General features: G+C 34.8%; 2 protein-coding genes across 2 annotated transcripts; both read right to left on the reverse strand.

Annotated features, from left to right (window-relative positions):
- Positions 1–378: 378 nt before the first annotated feature.
- LOC113230685 lies at positions 379–15,238 on the reverse strand. Its single transcript, XM_026464728.1, has 4 exons — positions 15,064–15,238; positions 13,889–13,951; positions 3,546–3,707; positions 379–784 (listed from the first exon to the last, which is right to left on the reverse strand). Exons 1-4 carry the CDS (start codon positions 15,065–15,067, stop codon positions 669–671), a joined length of 345 nt encoding a protein of 114 aa, XP_026320513.1. The 5' UTR covers positions 15,068–15,238; the 3' UTR covers positions 379–668.
- Positions 15,239–22,278: 7,040 nt separating this feature from the next.
- LOC113230834 (WAP, Kazal, immunoglobulin, Kunitz and NTR domain-containing protein) lies at positions 22,279–25,117 on the reverse strand. The gene is made up of 3 exons (XM_026464935.1): positions 25,004–25,117; positions 24,377–24,550; positions 22,279–22,579 (listed from the first exon to the last, which is right to left on the reverse strand). The coding sequence occupies exons 1-3, from the start codon at positions 25,029–25,031 to the stop codon at positions 22,479–22,481; spliced, it is 303 nt and encodes a 100-aa protein (XP_026320720.1). The 5' UTR covers positions 25,032–25,117; the 3' UTR covers positions 22,279–22,478.
- Positions 25,118–25,846: the final 729 nt, after the last annotated feature.

The raw sequence follows: 25,846 nt of genomic DNA on the forward strand, positions 1-25,846 counted from the left end.
CTGAAACCCACTCATTCTGAGGGAATGACTGGGGGCTAGAAACGTGATGGTGATGTGGGCAAGCTGTAAGGTGTGGTTGTGGAGGCTTGTAAGGAAGGAATTGAGGATGTGTAAGAATAGAATTACCAATAGAACAGAATTTCTCAACCCTCATATGACACTATATATTAAGAATTACTTGTCGTTATATCTGAATATTACCAGGCGTGAAACTTATAGTTATTTATATCGATAATAGAAATACCCTGATGTAACGACAGCTTTCGTGGTTATTCACTAAATGATTATCACTAATTGCAGGTTCCTCACTACGATATATCGGAAAAATAAGAAGTCATATCGTCGTGAGAAACCTGCAAATGATTTAACACGGACTTATCTACTTACGAGTACATTACTATTTAACATGAATTAGTTATGGCATAAACAAAAACATTTCTTATTAAACAGTTATAGTTAAATACGGTTAAAACCATGATCGCAACACAAAGTACATTGTACATAAAAAGTTCATAAAGGCAAAATTTTACAAAAGAAAAGTCTCGCAATTGCTATCTGGTAACATTTATGATGACGGAATTCGTAAATAAAGCACTGAACTGACAACACTCGTGTCCGCACCAGATGTCAAAGCAGCTTAGAAATATGCGCGCGCGCACAGTTGCGTGCTAAACGAACCGCTTGCCCTTCTGTACGCAGATCTTCATGCGCGTACGCGGGTCCTCACGGCACTCCTCGTTTAGAGTGCATTTGCGCCCGCCGCAGTATTCATTGCGAGCGCCCGCTGGAATCATTTAGTAAAAATTTTCATTGTTAGTAGTTTTAAATGCCGACGTAGTCATGGCATTACTTATTCTTCGTCAAAAGTACTTTTATTACATGAAAGCCAAAAAAAAAAAGAAAAGATCCAAGGTTTGGTCTATCCACCAACGTATTAGTAAAGTTGCACAAAACTCGAACGCTGTCAACGTCAAAAAATTTACTATGCCAAATTTATTTCCACAAAAAAGACTTAATGGTTAAGTTAAACAAACTTAGCTAGCTTAGATCCCAGTTACATGCAAAGCTAAGCTAAGAAAATACGTAGTAAGTAGTAACTAATATAGACAATATCAGTCGATAGAGTTACAAGAATTGGAAAAGATGTGAGTAATATTTTTCTATATCTAATGGAGCTATAAATATTTTTGACGTAACTTCACCTATCGTCGCCTCACTTTCTAGAACTCGTATCTTAAAGTACAAAGTTACTGAAATGTAAGAAATGAATTGGGTAGTAAATGTCCCAGTGGTTGACACTGTCCCAATGTACGACACTTTTGCATTGTTTTCTCAAAAAATAAGAAAATAAATATTGATATTACTCCAAAACCGTGTTAAATGTACTAGTAACGACATCTATGAATTTAAATTAAAAGCTTTCATCGATTAATTCAATAATTTTTGATTATGGCGAAAATCTTTGCGAGCAGGTGATCGGAGTGTAACGTGGGTCGCTCTTGTTATGGAAACCGTTAAGACTTTCAGTAGTTTAAGTGAATTTATCAGGCGGAATATTATTAATTACCGTTAAGTGTTTATTAAAACTATTAGATAACTGTAAAAACAACTAATTTTGTGTGTACTTGATGTATATCGTTTATATTTTATTTTAGAGGCATGTTAAACACTGGTGCAAAATTTTAATGTTTACTAGTAGTTGACACCCATGTCAAGCATTCGTATATATATGAATATTTTTTTTAAACTTAATTTCGACCCATCGAGTATATAACCAGAAATGGAGACGAAATAAGGGCCATATATTCCTGGTAACACATTAGCGATACAGCTCTTATAAATATCAATTCTCGTTTGCACTGAAATATAAACAGGCCAACTATTGACCTGTGTGTACGTCTCCGGATATTCCAAAAAATATTCTGTATTTATTGTAATAAAGATAATATCTCTAACAGTGCCGTGCTGTTCTATTCGGTGATGTGGGAAAAACAGCAAACCATCTAATTACAAAACAAACGGAATCACATTTCATCGGTAATTAAATATTAAACATGTATTTTGCAATTTCCGTCCATTATTGCAAAGCTAAAGTTAACTGGTTGATTTGAAGTGAAGCAGTTGACGACACCCATTGACGACACCCGTCAATTGTTTCGAACTCAGGCTAGCCAATCGGAGCGCAGTTGTCACAGTAATGATATGGCAGAATAGTTTTCAAACAAATTAAATGACATTTCGTCTCTATTTCTGGTTATATACTCGATGTTTCGACCATTTGGTAAGGACGGAGAACATAAGTTTGGATTACTCTGTTAGTGACAAGTTTCTATGGGTACTTTGAGTAGTGTTTTACTATTGGGACCCAATAATTGACAGTTGTACATTGAGGTGTCAAACACTAGGGCGTAACTAGTGTCAACTATTGATTACGGGTATTGTTCAATGAAAAAATCCTACTAAGGCTGTCGCCTTATTCTGATGATGAAGCAGTGAAGGCGGTAGACGAAGTATCAAGATGAATTCCTATCGCAGCAGCTGCGAGAAAATATGGGATACCGCGAATTATTTTACTGTATAAAATTTTACTAACATAAAATTTTATTCAATTTATATCAACATTTTAGTAACTCATCTTTATTTGAAATGTTGCACAGACTTTGGATGAAATACGCATGCTTTTGGGTCCTTTAATATAACTACACCTTTCTGTTACATCCGTATATTTTCTATTTCTAGTTTCTATTTTGTATGTTTTTTGCACGCACTTACCTTGGCTACAAAGGTAAGTCAGTATTTATTAATTTTAATAAAAGCATGTCCATTGATTATGGTTTTTCTTCTTTTTTAAATTATTGAAGTGATTAATGCGTTTAAATAACTATGAAATCTTAACATAACGTCCTGTCAAATACTGGTACTCCGATCTCACTGTGCCATAGTCAACTATTGGGACATTAGAAATTTTGCCTGTCATACACTGGTACAATTTTAGAGTTAGTGGAAAACTGGAATGTATTAATAAAATAATGTCAATGATTATTTTAAATTTTATAATTCCTAGAAGATAAATGACAAACCGTTTAATATGTTAACATACCTAGGTAGTCAGTATGACTGATAATTAAGTACTTTTTTGGCAAAATACGCGATTTTCCGTCTAAATGCGTCAACCACTGGGGCATTTACCTTACAAATTTTACAAGCTGATTTAACGTCACATTTCCTTCATATTCACACACGGGCTTTTACCTACTCTTTACTTATTATCTATTCCAAATTGGTAAGAAATTTAAAATAAATGCAAAGTTTTACCATCTCCTGAATAATCGGGAGACGGCGTACCCGACGGTTTGATGATGAATCCGGTGTTGCGTACTTTCCGGTAATCGATTTCAATAAAACTTGGGAAATAGATGTCATTCCAAGAACTTTTGAAGTCGGTTTTTTTAGTACACTGTACTGAGATTATTTAATGACTCCCATATAGTAAAAGCATTCCTGACATATGATCTCATGTGTATGAAATGAGCAAGTATACTTACAGGAATAGCGGTCGTACTGCATGCCACCAGACTCCGTACACACTTTCTGACCGGCGACGCCCATACAGCACACTTTACCATGTTTGCAGTCATAATCGTCACGACAGCTGTCCTTTGTGTACTGCACTTTTGACGGTGGCGGACAACGGCTGTACCCGATACCTGTGCCGCGTAAAGTTATTTATTTATTTAATCTTTTTTGCACAATTGAATACTGTACAAATGGCAGATTTATATTCTATAATAAAAAACACAATATAGCACAAACATACTTAATACACATGTATAATAAACATTACCTACGCACATAATAAATAAATAAATACATGTAAAAAAACTGTATGAATATGTATGGATCTTTCTGAACTGAAGACTACAGCAGAGGCTACTGAAAACACCATTAAGGAATTTTCAACAAGGTTCACTAAGGTTGAAAGCCGTTTAAAACTTCTCGAGAATGCAAAGACTGAACAGGCCGCTACGAAATCCCAAGTGGAAAAAATTGTAAAAGATCTCAATGAAAAGGAACAATGGGATCGCATGAACAACATCGAGTTGAAGGGCATTCCCCAAAACAAGAATGAAAACCTACTGGACTTAGTGTGCTCACTGGGTAACAAGATCCAATACCCATTGTCTAAGACGCAGCTCAACTTTGCAACGCGTGTCCAGACACGTGACCCGGACCACATTAAACCTGTTATTGTCTGCTTTAACAATAGATATGTAAAAGAAGATTTTATAGCAGCGGCCAGAGCAGCAATTAAAACATCTCCAATTGTGCCATCTCAGCTGGGCCTACAAGGTCGTTCTAACATATATGTGAATGATCATCTTACTATTCAAAATAAAACACTATTAACAAACGCCAAGAAGCTGGGCAAAGAACAGGGGTTTCAGTACACTTGGGTGAAGAATGCAAGAATTTTCCTTCGAAAAAACGATTCTTCTCCTATCATAACTATAAGAACACCCAAAGACCTTTCAAAAAATTCGTCGCAGTAATTCTTTTATTGTTTATGAACAATTTATCTATTTTTGTTTCCTCTGTCACTTTATCAAAAGTAATGTATAAAGTATTCTATAAATTTCAATTTTTAAGTTACACGTCAAAGAGTTTGAGAACCGCAGAAATGAATTTGAATGTCCGAGCAAATGCAGGTAAGAAATACTTATTAATTACATACAGCTTTATGCCAACTTATGCACACACATTACATAATTTTTATTATTTGCAATGGTACTATATTGTAACTAAGTTATTTTCTATATTGATCGTATGCTTTTGTATTCACTTTTCGCCATTATCGCTTATAGTTTTATTCATTGTCGTACGCTACTACCTACTTGCGTTTTTTATTGTTTCGTCTCGTATCCACAGAATGTTTCTAGTAGTTTCTACAGTCATCAATAAGTATATAGTATGCAAACAGCACATACAGTTTGTAACAGTATTAGATGTTTTTTGTTTTGTATATTTGATTGTTGCTGTGACAATGATAATTTTATTTTTATTTTTATGTTTATACCCCCAAAAATGTTTGGACTTAATTTATATTATCAGAATACTAGAGGCTTGCGTACTAAGACCAGTACGTTTTTAAGAAATGTTTATTTAAATTCGTATGATATTATATCGTTAACCGAGACTTGGTTGATCGATGGCATCAATGACTCTGAACTATTTGATTCAAGATATGTTGTGTGGAGGCGTGATCGTGATTATGTTCGTACTTGTCAATCAAAAGGTGGAGGGGTACTTTTAGCAGTGCGGCGTGATCTAACGGTTACTGAGAGGCCTGAGTGGCGTAGTTCGGCTGAGGATATTTGGCTTTCGGTTAGTATTAGTAGTAAGCGCTCTGTGGGCTCTGGTACTCTTCATATTTGCACTCTTTATCTTTGTGATGATGGAATGGGTCTATCGCATAACACACAATTGTATAATTTTACAAATAAGCTAAATGAACTAATTATCTCGCATCCTCTTGATAAATTTATAATTTTAGGTGATTTTAATTTTAAAGATTACGTGTCTTGGACTCGTCTTACTGATGATTTACATTATTCGCCCGCGTTAAATCAATATAATAAGACTATCATTGATTTCATTGATACAATGCATTCGTGTAGTTTAAGTCAATATAATGGTGAATTAAATCATTTGGGGCGTGTATTGGATCTTGCTTTATCTAATGACATCATTCACGTGTCTTCATGTGCCTCTCCACTTGTCCCTGAGGATGTACACCATAAATCTCTCTGTTTGAGAGCTGAATTTATACAAGTTGGCGGACTTACCGAAAAATCATCAATAAAGTACCTTTATTCTAATGCTGATTATGCGAAAATTAATTCTGAAATTTGTAACATTGATTGGTCATTGCTATGTGGTTCTGTTGCCATCCCTTTGGATCAAGCTGTTGACGTTTTTTATAATAAGTTATATGAGTTAAGAGATAAATATATAGTTAAAAAAATGTGTACACCTAGTAAATATCCTCCGTGGTATAATTCATCTTTGATTAAGCTTCTCAAGGAGAAATACAAATATCATAAAAAATATACAACTTATAATAATTTGGCCGATTATCATTCATTTTCCCTATTAAGAGAACGTGCAAAAGTTATGGAACGGAATTGCTATTCTTCCTATATCTCTTTTGTTCAATCTTCTATTGTTCAAAATCCAAAGTTTTTCTGGACTTATGTCAAGAGTAAATACAAATCATCATCTGTTCCTAATAATGTAAAATATAATGACACAACTGCCTCAACAGGTGAGGCTATTAGTAACCTATTTGCCACGTATTTTCAAACAAACTTTTCTTCTAATAATATCAATACTCAGTACTCAAGCAACGTATCAAGTGTGTATGGAAGTTCTGGTTGCAGTATATCCTCTGTTGAGGTATGCTCGTCTGAAATCTTGCGACTATTGAAATCTCTCGACTTATCCAAAGGTGAGGGACCAGATTCTATTCCAGCTGTCCTTCTTGTAAACTGTGCTGATTCACTGGTAGTACCAATCTCAATAATATTTAAACGATCAATTGGTGAAGGAGTCGTGCCTACAATTTGGAAGTCAGCGTTCATTACTCCTGTACACAAAAAAGGAGACAAGCACAATATTGAGAATTATAGACCAATTTCTAAGCTTTGTCTCATTGCTAAAATTTTTGAAAAACTAGTTTATAGACAGTTGTATGCTGCTCTAAAGACTTCCTTCAGTGAATGTCAGCATGGTTTTCTTAGTAACCGTTCCACAACGACAAATTTAGTTGAGGCCGCTGACCTTATATCTGCAGGTATGGAGGCTGGGGCTCAGGTAGACGTTCTGTATACTGACTTTAGTAAATGTTTTGACCGTATTGACCATTCAGTTTTACTTGCTAAGCTGTCGATTGCCGGTGTGCATGGTGACCTGTTCAGATGGTTCTCTTCGTACATCGACAGACGCAGTCAGGCGGTGGTACTGTTGGGTTACAAGTCTAACTGGAATTTTGTTCCCTCGGGCGTGGCCCAGGGGTCTTTGCTGGGCCCGTTATTGTTCACCATATTTGTTAATGACATTCAATTATGCTTCCGTAACTCTGAAATATTACTCTATGCAGATGATATGAAAATATTTAAGAGAGTACTATCAATTGAAGATGCACAAGAGCTACAAAGTGATCTAGATCGGTTTGTAGCTTGTTGTCATAGCAATAAATTAGATCTAAATGTGTCTAAGTGTTTTGTTGTATCTTACTCTCGTAAAAGAGATATTATCAGCGAAGGTTATAGTGTTCAGGGGAGTTTCATTAATAGGGTGAACAATGTTAAGGATCTTGGCGTGTACTTTGATTCCCAATTGATCTTTGACAAACATATCGATAGTATTGTTACTAAAGCATATACAGCCATGGGATTTTTGATGCGGACTTGTAGTGATTTTTCTGACATTAAGCCTATAAAGGTACTCTATTGTTCTCTTGTACGTAGTCACCTTGAATATGCTTCTCAAGTGTGGAATCCCAGATACGAAGTTTATAAATCACGTGTTGAATTCAGAAAAAATTCTTAAGGTATTTGGATTTCAAAACGAAGCAGCAAACTTCAGGCTATGTAGTGCGTTGTAAGCGTTATCATTTTGTTCCTCTCGATTTTAGGCGAAGAGTGAATGACATTTGTTTTCTTTCTAAAATAGTGAACAGTAAAGTTGACTCATCAAATTTATTGTCAAAGGTATCATTTAGAACTAACCTGTTGAGTTTAAGGCATCACTCGGTATTTAGTGTACCCAATGCGAGGACTAATTACCGACAAAATTCATTTCTTGTCAGAGCAGTAAATGAGTTCAACCAATCGTCCTTGGATACTGATATTGATATATTTAGTACCAGCGTCGACTCGATTCGGCGTCTACTTACTAAACAATATTTTAAAAATTAAGTTTACTAGCTCTATTTTGTGCGGTTGGCTAAACTGTGTGTTTTGTGTTAATATTATGTTATTATTATTATTGTTCTCACTATTGCTATTATTTACATTTTTCTCTTTCCTGCATCTGCTTGTCTTCCTATAGTTAATTAATGTTTTCTCTTTCCTTTGTGTGACTCAATGTTACTTTAAAAATTAATTTTGCTTAGCATTTGGTAGTGTATTCGTTTATTGAAGTTGTAATCTTGGTTTTTCTTAATTTATTTTATTTTATTTTGCTGTTTACCAAAACTTACTTACATTATTTTTTAAGCTATTTGTGGAGATTTATAATTAGCATTGTAACTTGTAATATTATCACTTATTTGTATTAATTTAGCTGTTAATCTCCCTAAAATAAATAAATAAATAAATAAATATATTACTTATACGGTTTTTTTTTATATTTTATAAATCTTAATTATATTTATAAGACACAAGTTCGGCCATTGCGTAATGTTAATCAATATTCGTCGTTAGAATATTCATCGATTTTATATATATATAGAATATTTACTTAAATGGTAGGTAACCCTTTGCGCATCGAAATGTCGTTTTACCCGTCTTGGAAAAAATGTAGTATATATTATTATCTAAGCTACAAAGTAATTATCAATAAAATAATTCAGTGATTACCATTACAATACGACAATTAGTCACAACGTATCTAACTACTGAGGCGTGAACGATTGACAGTCATATTTTATTTTCCACCCGCAATTAGTATTATTACTATAATTAGACACAATTATGGTTTTGTTTAGAGAACAACTGCCAAGGTGGAATATTACAATGCCACAATAGTTGTTGATTTGCGCAAGTAAGTAGCAGATAATTATGATGTAGGCCTCTTTAGTTGGAAATACACCATTCGTGCAGAGGCCAACAGTTTTGAGCTTCATTTTTCTAGCGCATTGTTATTCATACTATGACACTTTTCGACGCGATGTTGATTAGTTTATCATTCACAACAACGTTTCACATAATTGTACATTTTTTATGATTATGAATTAAAAAATCGAACACAGAAAAATTTTCGTCGACTCGGTGAGGACGCTGCGGTGAGAAGGTTATTCAAAACTCTCTGACTAGATGTCACTAGACGCGACGAATACCGAAAAGTCAGTATAAAGATCTATAACAAAAACAGATAGGAGAATTTCGATGTCTCGGTAACTGGTCCCGTGATCAGAGGGTTAGAGCGACGCTACGGTGCAGCATGGACATTTTTCTGCGTGTTCGATCTTTGTATTCATAATAGTAACAAAACTAGTGGAGTTATTTCACAAAATATCTCAATTAGTATACATTGAATCTTACATTACAATAAATATACATAAAATATCAATAAATATACAAATATCACGAAATATTATAGATTTCTCATAGATGGCGCTACGGCTAAAAAGTCGTTGAAAAACTAAATACAAAGATACGACGCAAGCACACAGAAGAATTCGTGAAGTTCGCTGGTTCGTTCCGTGGCTTAGTTGGTATAGCGTCCGGCACGGTATGCGAGAAGTCGTCTCGATTCGAATCCGGCCGAATCGAAGGAATTTTTTCTGAGTATTCGTTCTTTGTATTAATAATTATAACAAACTAGTGGAGTAATTTCACATAAAAATAATTGAATATCAATTCAATAAAAATTTAAATATATATTTTTTATTTAAAAAAAACCTCGAAAGTTTGTTTAAAAATCCACTTTCGTTTTTTTCGTTAAGTTATATTGTTTTAAGTTATTCGTTACCGCGGTCTCCTCAATAATAACGCTCACACTCATTAGTCCCGCACTAGGGAGACCCTATGGAAACACACATAGGCAACCACAAATTACACCTAAACTCACGAGAGAAATAAATGTAGGCCATATATTCACAAACTTTTTGTCTCACCGCCATCCACCACGAAAAATAATTGAAAACACATATTTTTTATATTAACTTAACACAAAAAAATGACAAGGAAAAAAATTTGTAATGTAGTTTATATAGACGAACAATGTGACGTCACGCGAGGGATACCTACTGGACCAGTTTATTAGTCATTATGTACTCTTACTTATGTACATAATGCTAGTAAACAGTGTAGTCAACGTAATACAGCATTTTAAGGTGAATATGTATGCCGATGACCAGTCCCTACTATGCTCGGCGAAAAATGTAAACGAACGCTCGTAATAAAATACAAAATGATTTTGAGAATATCACAAAATGGGCACATGACAACAGAATAGAAAAAATTAAATGTTTGCATTTACATTCTGTTATTGGACACAACTATGAATGCTTGCATGCTGTTAAGGCTGGTTGTAAATGGGAACCATTGAAGTATGTCAAGCAATGTAGTATTTAGGATTATGGGTTGATTCGAATTTCAACAGGAAATTGCGTGTTGAAATTCGTATTAACCCTTGGGGCCGTTTTAGAAAAGTTCTATCAGGTGAAGAATGTATTTAATAAGCGAACATTGCTGATAGTGTATGCGTTGGAAGATTCTTTAATATATAAATTATGGTGTAAATGTTCATGGTCGTACGGTTAAAAGAAACTTAATCTTTTTACGTTTTACGCATTTATAGTGAGAAAATATTTTGGAAAATAAGTATAATAAAAAACGTCCTTAACATACCAGACGGTCTTGAGATAAGGCACCTTGAAAAAAATGCGCGGCGCCGGCATATAATATCTGCTTGCATTTTATAAGCACTCACTACTTTGCGATTGCTGTTTAATTTTTTACAGGTGTCTAATTGTTTAAGTCTCTAGGTATTCATATATTAAAGAAATGATTTAATTTGAAAAAAATCTCAACATTAACAACACAATCTTCTATACCTACAGTGTTATTTGTAAAAAAATAACAATCTCGCCTAATTGACATCATAAACAACAACTTGTGTTCCATGACTTTTTAAAATAAATTTACTAAAAATAAACTTTTAAGTTTTTGTTGTACTGTCTGACGCTTTTTATATGTGGTAGTAAAGTTCCATCTAAAATTATTTGTAAAATTAATGATGACAGACATAACATTAATTAATACGAGGAATATAAATAAACTAGCAGTTCTTGACAGTCAGTCTTCACAATTTACAAATTCCTGTATGCGCTTTTATAATAAGATTCCGGGTTATATTCAAAATTTGCCATTTACGAGCTTCAAAACTATAATAAAACAAAAACTTTATTCTAAATGTTTCTAAATTCTACAGCTTCTGAGTACTTGGATGACAAAAATACATTTATGAAAATGTAATTTATGTTAAGAGGAATAGTAATTTCTTTATGAAAAATAGTGACAGACAACATTAATACGAGGAACAAACATAAACTCTTGATAGTCGTCTTCACAGAGACACAAATTCATTTAAGGGGCAAAATATACGCGTCTATAACAAGATTCCGGTTGATATACAAAATTTGCCGTTCACGAGTTTTAAAACTATCATGAAACAAAAACTTTATTCTAAAGGTTATTATTATATAGTTTCTGCGTACTTGGATGACAAAGTGACTTGGAAGACAAGACACTTGCAACTATGTATTATCTAAGACATTTGAATTAAATGGGAAATGTATTCAAATGTATATTTACAAAGAGCAACCCCTAGAGTTTCTTGCTCATTCTTCTCGGGTGAATCTGCCTTACGAATGAGCAGTAGAGCTTAATCAATATGACGATTTCAAGTGTAATTTGCTTACCTACGAAATAAACATTATTTGACTTTGAATTTAAGTTTGAAACATGCAATCGTCCTCTCCGACGACCCCCAACCCCGCTTTTGCGTTTTGCATCGGGCTGGTAATTGCGTTAGCGCTTTCTTTCTTTGTTACCGCACAGAGTTATTACTGTTTAGGCGATCGTCACGGGACAGCTTTGTTTACGCTAGGCTATTGTCCCTTTAGGTTTAGAACAGGGTTGTTGCGAATATCAGCACCCGCATCCTCGGATAATCGGCATAAATTAAAATGCTCATTACGGAGGTTTGAGTCGTGACATATGACCTAAAAGATTTAGAAACCTTCCAGAAACAGATTGTATAATAAACTCGCCTGATTGCGTGATATATCTAATTAGGTGACAAAATATTTGGAAGCAAATACAGATTTAAATGAAAAGATTTTACACTTTTAAAAGGAACGTTAAGGTAGATCGATAAGTTCTCTTTTCCTTTGTAAAAGTCTTGTTCAAATTGAGCGAGCGAAATGGTAACAATCAATGTCGTTATCAACTTTATGCAGTCGAGGTGCCTGCAGTCAATCGGTTAGCAGCCTAATAGTTATTTTTAAAGAAAGCAGCACGCTCGCGTATGCAGATATTTAGTTAGTCCACAAGTTCTAACTTAAGTGAATTATGAGTCCAAAGAACAATAGAGATACCGCGCATTTGAATTCTCTCCAGTTTCAATTCCACCCTAATGGCACATTCTATGACGTGTCCTTCACGTGTGAGGTAGGCCGTGTACGTACGTACTTGTGTTTAAAAGTGAGCGGTAGAATGACGAAAGACATTCATTAATATAATTATATATAGAGGTATCTACATACATTCGCTAGTAAAGTGCACTGTATAGAACTTGCATAGCATAACTTACATTTAGTACTTGCAGCTACGAAATTAACTTCGAAATTGTATAAGAAAAGTTACCGATTAATTTCGTTGTCTCCTGAAAAGTTGTGATTTTGCAGATGTGTCCTTATTAAAAAGAAAGGTGCGATATATCTAGGGAACAGTTAGTAGCAGTAGAGCTCCTTGTGAAAGAGTTCGTCCAGGGAAGTACTGCTACCTTACCTATTTCTAACGCCAATGCATGTGAGCATTTCTGCGTTCCGGTTTTGAAGGGTAAGGGTGCTGGCTTACAGGCACATGGGACGTGTCAACTTATGTCTCGTGGTGACGAGCGCAGTGGCAGTGCCCATAAGATCTCTGCGATTTAAAGTTTTGAATGGCACGGCAAGTGTTATGGACAGGCGTGTCGCTTATCACCGGCGCACAATTTGTTCGTCCCATCACTTGATATTATAAAAAAAAAGTAATTTCCATGGTAGCTTTAGTAAAGCAACAACGCTCCTTAGCGATTGAATGAATGAATGAATGAATGAATGAATGCCATCAATCCATTCCACTGACACTCTATTCAGACTCAACTGCATTGCAACGAAATTTTAGCAAAATAACAAATAATATCATAATAGCAAAGTCATTTCAGTGGAGTTTCAACGGAATTGCAATGACCAGAGGTTTCAACAAAATTAGCAGACCTGGGACCCTGCTTTGAAAATTTTTGTTTTTATATTTTTCAAATACACCGAGACAATCTTTGCAAAGAAGTGTCAACTGCCTACAACCATTTACAAGATAAATAGGGACTTTACGATGGTTGATCCATCTTCGAATAGTTGTCATTTAAAACAAATTGTACTGTATTTTAGAATTATTGTTTTTTTTAATAGTGTAGACGATTTCAATGTTTGTATTGTGCCTTTAACTGCAATGCAATGCAATCTCAGTGGAATTTCAAAGTAATTACAATGACCAAGTTTCAAGAATTTAGCAGAATCGGGGCCCTACCATGCAGAGATCTCGGGTTTAATTACCAGGCCGGATAAATATTTGTATGGCCTACATTTATTTCTCTTGTGAGTTTGGTTGTGATGGCACCCACGAAACAGGATTTTCATAGTAAGAGAATATGAGCGTGTGCGTTATTCATATCTATATTTAGTTCGTTCGTTTAACTAATTTAATCCTAAACATCGCTTGATCCATTTTAATGTTTAACCGGCATTATATTCATGTGTCATGTGTATACATAATCCAATCTCGGTAAACAAAAGTATTAGCGCTTTAGGTGATAAGACTCATAAATTAATATAACTCACCGTCAACTCGGTCTGTAGTTATGATGAACACGGCTGCGAGCGACAGAAACATCGATAAAGATCCTGAAAAGAATAGAAATTAACATATTTTTAAAGTGTGTAGGAAATTGACGTTACGAATATCTTAATGCTTACTATGAATATTAAAAAATACACGAATTTAGGTTGCGATTATGTTTTTTTATTGTTATAATTTTAGTTATTAAATGTATTATGTTGAGTAGTTAACAGTCACTTGGTTACAGTTTTTGCTAGTTATGATTAGTATGTTTGTTTCTGTTACTAATTAAAAAATGAAGCGGGCCTTCCTGCTTCAGTTAGAAAATATTTACTAGGAAGTCCTAACCTTAATATCATTAAGTATTATGAAGAAAATTTTCAACCAACTTCAAGGAGGAGGATTCAATTCGACTGTACTTTATTTGTGCGTATGTTACACGATTGCTCTAGCATTTGTGAATATATTCCTTTTATTCAATTCAATTCAATTCTTTATTGTATTTACCATAATGTTACATAGATGGGATAGTAAAAGGCTTGTAGCTAAGTTAACATCGCTTTATGGACCCTGTGTAAGGCACTGCAAATTATAAATTATAATTAAAGAGAGAGGGAGAGAGGAGGTTTTACTTTATTATTGGTCCCATTTAAATTAAAAAATATTTCACCTTTAAAGGCAGCAAACTAGGGGATGAATCCGGATTCCGCGCACTTTCCGGTAGCCGATTTCAAAAAAACTTGGCAAATAGATGTAATTCCACGATCTTTTGAGGTCGGTTTTTTTAATTAGAAAAGTTGTACTACTAGTTGTTAACGTACCTGTCAAGATCAAAACCAAAAAGTCTATATTTTTTTAAGTGGTATTGAATTTACTCGGTGAAATTCGGCGATTAATTGGTAACAACACTATTATTTAAAAAAAAAAACTGAGGATGTAACTGTTTATATGACGTTTCAGACAAACTCAAAATTGTATTTGATTTTAAAATTCTGCTTCACTAAAATTAGAGTATTTTTTAAAAACTCAGTAAGTCAATAAAAGTTTATAGACTGTTTCGTTGATTGCATTCAACGTTACTTATTATTGTCTTCTTTAGTTGTCAAATTGGGCATCTTAAATTGTGACGACTATACACAAATACTTCATCGAAAAGTTTTTAATAAGATAAACTTACCCATATTTTCAAATTTTCCAACTTGTCTTAGCCAGAACAACTCACTGAAATCTTACTTGAAAAATATCAATGTCACTGATGGCGCAATAAGCACGGTCGATTAACCAGCTGTTCAAACAATGATGGGACACTCCTTGAGCAGCGAGGTGCGTGCGCGTAGACCGAGACGCCAGTCCGCTATGCAGACCTGCTTAGACTGTTATGTATCAGTTGCATACTAATCTTGTCTAGATGCTGTAGTTTTTTATTATAATATATGTAGGTGAATCAAGTATGAACTTGTCTTTTTGCTGCGTTAATTATGTCCTCTCTGTTTTTAGCCGCTGTGTCTACTTTTGACCTTATCCCAGAATCTTAGATCATACTTATTGAAATATGTACTATAATATAGTTTGGTTTCCGTGTTTTTTTTTTGTATGATATTGACACTTTAAATCCCAAATATAACATTATAGCCCTGACCTCGATTGCTGTTGGGTAATTTTACAAAAAAATTAAAATAGTGGACATTTTTCCGGAAAATTCCCGAAAAATTGGAAAAATTGAAAAAAATATAATTTCGAAGGCTCATATTATGTTCTACGTTTAGAAATATCTTTTGAAGTTTTATTTGGCGTGAATTATGAAATAAACTTGTATAGCTACACGCCTCTTTTAGAAAAACGACATGTAGAATAAATGTAGAATCATTAACGAAAAAAAACCTTTTTAATGGCTCCATCGTTTTTATTTAGTATGTTCAACTTTTGACAGGTGACGTCAAATGTGAAAAATTTAAGGAAAACTATCCGGAAAATACTTATTATTCTGCAAAATGTGATTTTTTCAAAATGGAAATTTTACCACTTTCCTCGATACTCCTGTCCCGCATTCCATCCAAGGGAGAAGGGAGCGACTGAAAGTCAGCGCTGCGACTGTCCTGAACAGGAGCAGCACCAGCTGCGACACCTCCTTATGCCTCCTGTTAATGTTTACTTAGCATCTTAAGTATAGTTGTTTTTTAAGATTTTTATAACTTTGTTTCGTTTCTATTGGAGGCAATAAACAGACATTTATTGATTATTTATTTATTTATAAAGACCAGTGTGGCAATGCCACTGCATCATTCAACCTGATACGTAATTATACTTTCAAAAATAAAGTCAGAGAGCACATTTTAATACTGCAAAATACGCTTGGAGAAATTTTATTTGTATAACGCACCGAGAAACATAAAATACATAAAGACTGAGTGAACTAATTGAAAACGCTGTAGGCATATGGCAATTTTATTTTTCTAATCTCATTAAGTTATTAACATGTTGTACTTATTTTAATGCGCATCCACAATTTTTAATTTTATTTGTAATTGTTATTTTTAAATCGGCCACTTCGTAAGGGGTTCACTGAAAACCAGCGCTGTGACTCCGCCACAGTATTTTCCGAGTTGGGCCCTTTTCAGTGCATAACACGTTAAACATAAAATCATAATATTGTACTTGTAACATGTGTTTGTGCTGAATAAATTTATTTTCTTCCTTTCTTAATTGATAAGTCCCATGTACTTGTAATTTCACCAGTACCTTTTTTCTTTAAAAACCAGAACGCAATAATGCTCATTTTACTACTGGAATGTCAGAGTGTGTGAAACAGAGGGCGTTGACAAAAGACCTATAGGTTAACCGAACACCGGTAGGTGTTTTAAATTGTATACTGGGCAACCCCCATACGTAAAGTGCAAAAAGACTACAATTTGTGGAATCGGCTCCTCCAGTAGCACCTCCCAGACAAATAAGCTATAGCTTAGGTTACAATGGAGCTGCCATAAACGTTGTAGTATAAAAGTTCCCACATAAGTAAACATTTAAATTTATTAAACGAACTCTTTTACTAAGTACTACTACAAAAAAAATTATGAAACTTAGTCCTTTCATAACTTAGTCATTTTTTAATCGACTTCCATAACAAACTGTACCAGTGACCGCTTCACGGCTATTAGGGCAACTATGTTTAATGATAAATACATTATTATATGCAGTGTTTACATGCCTACCAAAAATCTTAGTAACCTTCCCATGTTCACGAATTGTTTGAGCGAACTAGGTGCGATAGCGGAAAATAACAATATAGAGGCAATTTACATGTTAGGCGATTGTAATGCTCATCCAGGCACCATGTTTATTAATGTTGTTATTATTATTATTATTAAGTTCTTTGAGAACTCATTGTATTTGGAGGTTTTCTGTATTTCTAAAATCCGTGATAAATAGACAATGCCTCCTTAAGTTTGTACTCCTACTGTCTGACCTGGCACAGTGAAACTGTACTTAATATTGTTTGTGGAATCACCATGTTTTACTACCATAATATTATTGTTTTTTATGAAATTACTCCTCTAGTTTGTTATAATTATATAATACAAAGACCGAAAAACTTAATATTGCAATTATTAAAGCGACATCTCTCGTCAACCGCTGGTAACTGTAAAGGTACCTGACTGAGTAAAGAAAACTTTCATAAATTTCTCACAGATGGCTACGGCAAAATAGTCGTTAAAAACCGAAAACAAAGATCTGTAGCAAGCACGTAGAAATACTCGTAAGGTCTGCTGCATCTTTCCATAGTTCAGTAGGGAGAGCGTCAGGCATGGTATTGTAGTACAGGCAGCTTAGGTTTTGTGTTTAGAATTGTAAGAACAATAGAGTGTTGATGTCAAACAGACATCTAGGAGTTCTGGACAAAGCTTTGAAATTGAATACACGTGTAAAGTTATAATTATGATATAATCGTCGTTTATTAGTATAAGTGTCTCTCGCTATGCTACCTGAGCTACGTCTCATGCTATAAGTGGTGGAGGCCGCCTTACAAGTAGTGTACGATCGTATGACGTGAAAATTCCGATGTGGAAAATTGTTCATCATAAAAATTAATAATTAACCGCCGAGGAAGGAAAGAAGACAATATAAGGCCGTAATTTTGATTTATATTAGTTATTTTATTGTTTTATTTCTTGTGCAAGTGAAAAGAGCAAGAAAGAATATGCATCGTATTGCGGCGCAAAAGTTCACGGGGTTGAATGATGTAGATGAACTTCTAAACCAGTTTGAGGCGATCAGCGTAGTAAATAATTGGTCGGAAGTGCAAAAGAGATATGTGATTGCATTGTATTTGGAGGGGCCAGCTCTGCAATGGTAGGTACAAAACTATTTTTTCCGCATACGTGACATGGTATAATTGCACAGAAGCTAAAAGAGGAGTTCCCCTAACAAATAGACTATGCCCGAGAGTTTTATTATAGGCGACAGGGGTCTAACGAATCACTGACGAGTTATTTTTATAGTTTACATAAGTTAGCGACGAAAGCAAAGATTCAAGACGTTCAGTTTATTAGACATTTTTTGAAGTCTTTGATATCCAGTTACCAATGGATGCTGGCTAGCAATTTGTTTGTCTCTAAAGATGAATTGAGAAAAACAATTATGCAAGTAGAAGATATATTTAATCATAATTATAGTGTGAGACGACAAAATATTGAATTGCCAGTATATTTTCATAAGGAGCACTCTCACTGGTGGCAAACACAGGGTGACTCTACACCGATAGTTGGACCCGAGTCTAAACTGTCGGAATATCAAGCGTCACGGGCACGAATCGTGCAGCAGGATACGCCACGTCAAGTGTATTTACGGGCACATAGTAGTGGACCTTCGTCGGGATCTCCTCAACGTCGATGTCAGCAAAGCGCGTCTGAACATTTAGGAAATTTGTATACAATTAATAGTTTTAGTGTTGATTTTAGTGTTGACCTTTTATATCTGTTTTTGTTAATAATGTAAGGTGCGAGGCGTTGCTGGATACTAGTGCTTCGGCTTTAATAATCTCTCGTTGTTTTGCATTTTGCAGGTTACATTTGCAGATTGATGATACTCCGAGTTTTCCGTTGCGTACAGTGGGCGGAATGCCAATAAAAGTGCAGGCGTCCACCAACGTCAAGGACGAGGACTAAGGCAGCTGGGAAGTCAATATTGATGTTCCCCAGTGGACGTCCGATGGGTGCTCAAGTTTGTGATGTCGTCGTAACAGCGTGCACAATGAGGATTGTTATTTGTTTGGAATTTTATAAAGATTCTGGTAGAACTTAGGTTAGGTAGGAAGCTTGAATAAAGAATTAAGGTTTTATAGCTAGGATACCTAAATGGCTAGGATAGCTAATAAATATATTTAGATTGTTTGATTAGGATTTGGTCACAGTCTGTCCTTTTAGATAGGTATTTGACAGATTAAAGTCACAGCCTTCTAGGTGGTTTTGTTTATTAGTAAGTGATAGCTTCCGAGCATTGTGTGGCTAGCCTATAGTAAAGGCTGATCGCATATGTATGTTGCCTATCATAGGTGGGGCACTAGCTAGGGATGTTCACCCTACAGGTGAGGAAGAGGGATGTAGTACAGGCACCTTAGGTTTTGTATTTAGAATTGTAAGCACAATAGAGTGTTGGTGTCAAACAGGCATCTACGAGTTCTGGACAAAGTTTTGAAATTGAATACACGTGTAAAGTTATAATTATGATATAATCGTCGTTTATATTTATAAAGTACCTCTCGCTACGCTACCTGAGCTACGTCCCATGTTATAGTATGCTGAAGGCGCTGGTTCGGATCCAGCCAGATTGAAATGTTTCTTGATTAACAATTATACTAAGAAGTATAACTGTTAATACAATAACAAAAATAAAATTTTTATTGTCAAAATATCCTACTCTTAATAAGATCACATCTGCAAAATGAAATTTTTTTCAAGAGCTCTCTCTTGAGTGAGAGGCTTAAAAGTTCTCGGAACGAAATTTTAACTTTTTATGTTCATGTAAGAGAGTTCGCGGTTAAGTGACAAAACATTTTTTTGAGACATCATAAAAACCCAGTTTTAGAATAGTGAAATTGTATAATGATATTTCAGCTATCCATCGTTAGGGTAAGTTCCGATAAGTCGAACGCATTAACAAATTTTAACAGTTTTTAAGAGAGTTTTGTGCTCTATCTTTTGCTATTTAAAACGGATATTTGACCATCTGTCGCTTAGCCACATTTTAGTTAGTGGACGGCAGATATATTATTATGTTGCAGTATGGTCGTAAGGGAGTCGTTGACGGAAAAGCCTTGGTCGCTGATTCAGTCGGAATTACTTAATTACACAAGGACACCCTCTCTTATGGACCTTATCCAGTTTCAGTTGTAAAACTGACGTGATATTTGTAAACAAAGAAACCATGATCGAGACTGTTAAAACTGTGTTGATCGCAAAAAGTAAGAGTAGACCACTAAAGGCTTTAAGTTAAGTAAGTTTATTTGTAAAACACGATTTTAGTTTTTATTTATAAAATTATTATTCGGGCATTTCTCCAAAGTCGCAATTTTCTGTGTCCATGCACTAAACTCCACTTATTTATCAAAACAAAAATCGACAAAAAAAGACAGTACCTATATTATAGGTTGAAAGCTAACTGGAGAGCACAAAATCTTCCCAATAGACCTTTCGGACCTAATGGAAAAAAATCCGAAAGGTCTAAAACCTGACAACAGTGGCGTGTCCCGAATGCAGAATCCAACACAAAGTGTCATTTTTCTCAAAATTGAAACCGTATATCGATATTACACTTTAGTTCACGGATAATAAATTTGATGACAATACTTTTAATCTGAATTTCACAATGAACCAGACAATAGTTTTATCCCAATACCAAGACAGCTGCTTGCCCCAGGCTTACGCGGGAATTCAGTGGTAGTTACTAGTCACGCTACACATCAGAAGTGAAGCATTTTAGAAGTTTCACAATTCGTTCATATTATTCGTTCATTACGCCCCTGTAGCTGGAAAGAACAGGTGGATGATTTGTTGCCGATTTTAGGACTTTTTGCGTGTAAATACGTAATTCGGTGGATTTGGTTCAGGTTGGTTTTGTATTCGGTGTAAAGGATATGTGAAACACAAAATTTTTATGGTTGTATGCAATATTTTTTATATTATGTGTTGTAACGACTAAAATATAATAACAATTTATTGGTTTTACAAGTATTATCGTTTACGAGTAATATAAAAAAGAAATACATTTTCTGAATCCCGTGGCCTTGGATTCGGTGGATTTTATGCCACTGATTTCAGAAAAGCTTTCATTGAAGTCGGACGAACCTGCCATCGAAGTCATATTTCCTTTGAAAAGCAAGAATTTTATACATTTTTTTCATATAAATGTTTAGTTAATATTATTGATTTTCACTATTTTATATTACTACTTGCTTCCCACTGAAAATGAAAACAGAAAACAAAAATCGGAAATCAAGAAGATGAAGGAACGTGCTAGAAAAGTAAAGATAAAAAGCGATCCGATTATATAACATATGAAAGGTTTAAAGAAAAATATAGACAGAGCTATACGAAGAAAAAGCGGAAGGAAAGTTTATGAAACTGTGAAATTATCTCGTCATGTATAAAAAGTAATGAAAGATAGTAATCGCGTAGTTTCCAAAATTTCATATTAGTAAATGTGTATGTAGATTATTGAAATGTTTTTTTGCATTTTTCATAATATTTTGTAAAAAATTAAGCATTTGTTAAAAAATCCTGATTTCGGTGGATCAAATATGTCATTAACTATTAAGAATCTAGTTGCCCAATTAACGGAATCTTATGTAAGTTTCAATTCGTTTTCCTTTCACATTGACGAATTAATTTGCTTAGGAAACATAGATGGCGGGACTTGAAACATAAGCAAATTGTAAAAAATTAAATTGTTGAATACAGAATAGACCAACGCTTACGCTTAAATTGAAAAGCGTGCTTGAGTGCTTATTTTAAAAAGCAAACTATTTTAAGTGCTTTTCGTTGAAACGCCCACCTCTGTAAAGTATACAATCATATTTACTACAATCATATTTAGTAACTGCCTCTGTGGCCGAACGGTTACCATGCCGGACTGCCACGCAGAGGTCCCAGGTTCGATTCCCGGGCCGGGAGAAATGTTTGTATGGCCTACATTTATTTCTCTCGTGAGTTTGGGTGTAATTTGTGGTTGTCTATGTGTGTGTGTGTGTCCATGGCACCCGCGACACAGGGTTTCCCTAGTGCGGGGCTATGTTGAGTGTGAGTGTTATTATATTTATCTGTAAATCTAGCCCTAATTATGTCGTTACGCCATAGTTTTTATACTTTGAAGGACCGTTTCTAAAACTATGAATAAAAATCCGTGAAATAAATATAAAAATGTACTTTATTAAAATTGGAATTGGATATAATATACGTAACAAATTAAATTTTAGTTCAGTTAAAATAAGTGCATAAACTTAAATGTACTTATAATAAGTAGTTCACTTTTTCCTAAAATAAAATTGAGTGGCTAATTTGTGTATGATAATAATTGTCGTATTTGGTTCGAAGACGAAGTTTACGCGCGGCCACATTTTGGGCGCTTTGTGGCCGGATCGGTCTTGCACACTTCGAAGGCGCTGCACTTTACATTGCCGCAGTACACGCCCGCTCCGCCCGCTATAAACAACAAAGTATTCACTGATTAGGTACATAATGATAAAATTTTTCGAAATGGAGCTTTTGCCCTTTCTCCAAAACACCGATGATATACAAAAGGAGAAAACACTCTATACAAAAATGTTTGTATGCAATCGAAGGGTGGCATAAAAGAATTAATTCTAGAATTCCTAAAAGGCCATCGATGCTTTATTTCATCATGCTTTTGAAGAAGGAAGCAAAACTGTCGGACATAAAAATTGTCAGAGGGTCCTTTTATTGTGCGGGAAAAAGAAGGAGAAAAAGTGACATTTTAGTTGACAGAAAAATTGAACAGATTGTATCTGAATGTGTACGGAGTGAAATATCGGTCTTTGAGTGTTTGCAACGCCTTGCGATACTAAGACGTTTTGACGACGACAATTGACAAGTTATTAAAATAATTTTATCTCTATTTTTTTCTCTTTTTCTCCTTACGTGTACTGCTGTTCTTTTGAGAATCTGTCTTCATGAGAATCCGTCTTCTTGAGAATCCGTCCTATTGAGAATCTGTCCTTATGAGAATAATGGTTTGAGAGGACACCTTCTTGCTTTTGTTATTATACTAAGTGACGGGTCGAACACGCTAATGGACATAGCAGTGGCAGAGCCACTCAGTGTTTTCGATCGCAAAGGTCTGAGGGGGCTGCCACTGCCACAACCACCCTGAGACATAATCGACAAGTCTCTCTATCTTTCTGTTTGTAATTTCACCAGCAACCTTGTCCTTCAAAAATGCTGCTTGGCGGCAGAAACGGGTAAAGTGGCAGTACTTCCTGGATGAACTCTTTCACAAGGAGCTCTACTGCCTCATCTCATTTTCCATTAGGTTAGATGGAGGTCAAATGCACACTGCGCGCCTATTTTTTTTTATAAAAATTTCAATTTTTATTGCTTTTTCTTTTTTGTTTCTATTTTATTTTATGGCGTTATTTGTGGTAGTAAAATAAATTAATTTCTGTGCTTTCTTCAACATAGAATCAAACTACGTTCGCATGAGGCATAATTTAAATCATAATATAAGGTTTAATTTTAGAAAGAATTATATAATTATTTACCACAAATTTTGACAAATGTCGAATGCCGTTTTTGGAGAGCTTGACAATTTTGAAATTCAATTTTTAATTGTTTTCGTAGTCATTTGCTGTTGATCTTAGGTTCCTCAATTACAAATTATTTGACAAATTAATTGTCAACAAACTGTCCTTCGTAATACCCGACTGTGGTGGAGTTTGTGATAAAAAATGTAAACAAAAGGTGCAATTACGAAAATATTTTAAGAATTGTGCAAATGTGTCATTCATCCAACGAAAAGTCTCACTAAAAGTGTATTTGTTTTACCATTATGTTGATTAAATCCTTAAGTAATCGACTTTTTGCCGTTACTGAAAAAATTCAAGTTGTTTCGGTCACAAAAAAATTATATGTCCTTGGCAATGAAACTTTTCTGATTATTTTCGGATCTAAGTCACGGATGTTTGTTTTTTCAAAGAAACCAACTTCACGATCACGGCTAACTGACTCAGCAATAATGGCACCAGTTAAGGGGCCAGAAACGTTGGTTTGTTTGAAAAAAACAAATTTACGCGATTTAGAGCCGCTGCAATAAGTAAACGTAATGCGCAGGCTATACCGCAAACGAAGCTAACCCAACTTAGCGTAGCTCACATAGTCGGGCCATAATTTCATACTTCGGTTCACACTGCAAACTAAGCTAACCAAGCTAACTAAAGTACAGTGCCCGGTTTCATTGCGTCGTTTTTGGCAAACGGTACTTACACTGGGAGTACTTGTCTCCGCCACTGGCGCCGCCGTAAGCTGCGGACTCTGTGCAGGACTTAGCGTTGCAGGAGTTCGGACAGCACACCTTGCCGTGGGTGCATTCGTAGTTCTCCTGGCACTTGGGGCTGCAGCTATACACCTTTGAAGGTAACGGGCACGCTCCAGAACCTGCTGCGAAAAGAAAAGTTGTTTATACAGGATGCAACATTTTGTCTATCTTTTCTTTCTTTTCAATGGAGGCAATAACGTGTTTTAACCCACAAAAGACTCCAAAATGAAGTTTTTATGCCAAATCGTAAGATTGATGTGTTATTATATTTTACAGGCATAAACTAAAGGATAAGGCATAAACTTCTTTTCCTTTCCTGAGGCACTTAAGGGCAAAGAAGGTCAAAGAAAAGATGGATGGATTGTGTGAAAGATGATATGATAAGAAAGGTGTGAGTATAGAAATGACGGCTGATAGGGGGGAGAGTGGAAGAAAAACACATGTTGTGCCGACCCCACCTAGCGTGAGATAAGGACAGGAAGAAGAAGAAGAGACACAATATATATGAGGTGATTTTAGTTATTGTTATGAACCAAATGTTTGTAGAAGTGCTTGGTTCTTATGTAGATACTTACTTCCAGCATCAACGTTGCAGATGATCATGCAAAGAGCGAAGGCTGACAGTATGATTGTAAGCGATCCTGAAACAAACAATGATTTACGTAAGAAATCGCATTTAATCCACAATATAACCGCATTTAATCTATATACAATTCATATTTTCCTTCTCTTGGTATAGCAAAGCCACATGTGATACGTCAAAATAGCTTTATCAAATGAATGTCATAAAACAAAAACAAAAACAAAAACAAACTGCATGAAACAAGTTAAGTATATTATGTAAAATTTTATAACTCTCCTATTTAAGAGTCGATACTATCTCGGCTCGAATTAAAATTCTTCCCGTACTAATACGGTTCATTTCGCTTGGCTTAATTTCAGAATTTATTTTTTACAAACGAAAAGCTATTGAAAAATGTATATCTTATACTATAAGTGATTGATTTAACACTCTCACTGTTATGCGGAATCAACCACAGCCATTTAAGGTTGTATAAATTCTTAAGCATAAAAACAAGGGTCCGCTATTTACAATCCTGTTTAATACAGCTAAACAGCCAGTCAATCAATTTGCTAAAACTGAATAGGCGTCAAAAAATTAGTTTTTTTTAAAATGTTTTTCCGCAATCTTGTGAGTCTGAGACGTAAAACCATTACGGAACTACATGTGAGGATGTCGTCCTTGACACTTGCACCAACCGTCAACTTGTTGCAGAATATGTTTATTTGTTTATTATGCTTTTGCTTGACACTAGCATTACTTTGTTAACAACAACTCAATTCATGCATTCATTCAATTATTTTAATTTTATTTCAACTTTATTTTAACTTTATTTTAACTTTATCTTAACTTTATC

This window comes from Hyposmocoma kahamanoa, unplaced genomic scaffold (assembly GCF_003589595.1).
Source record: "Hyposmocoma kahamanoa isolate Upper Pololo Valley unplaced genomic scaffold, ASM358959v1 101, whole genome shotgun sequence".
Taxonomy (NCBI): domain Eukaryota; kingdom Metazoa; phylum Arthropoda; class Insecta; order Lepidoptera; family Cosmopterigidae; genus Hyposmocoma; species Hyposmocoma kahamanoa.

What these genes read in the sequence shown, in the direction of transcription:
- LOC113230685 (XM_026464728.1), bottom strand. An exon ending in AACTACAGACCGAGTTGACG is followed by an intron (nt 3,708 to 13,888) that starts GTGAGTTATATT and finishes TACGCGGCACAG; the next exon opens with GTATCGGGTACAGCCGTTGT. An exon ending in GCAGTACGACCGCTATTCCT is followed by an intron (nt 785 to 3,545) that starts GTAAGTATACTT and finishes AAATGATTCCAG; the next exon opens with CGGGCGCTCGCAATGAATAC.
- LOC113230834 (XM_026464935.1), bottom strand. Translation starts at nt 25,031, where the DNA reads ATGATCATCTGCAACGTTGATGCTGGAA. An exon ending in CTGCAACGTTGATGCTGGAA is followed by an intron (nt 24,551 to 25,003) that starts GTAAGTATCTAC and finishes TTCTTTTCGCAG; the next exon opens with CAGGTTCTGGAGCGTGCCCG. An exon ending in CGGAGACAAGTACTCCCAGT is followed by an intron (nt 22,580 to 24,376) that starts GTAAGTACCGTT and finishes TGTTGTTTATAG; the next exon opens with CGGGCGGAGCGGGCGTGTAC.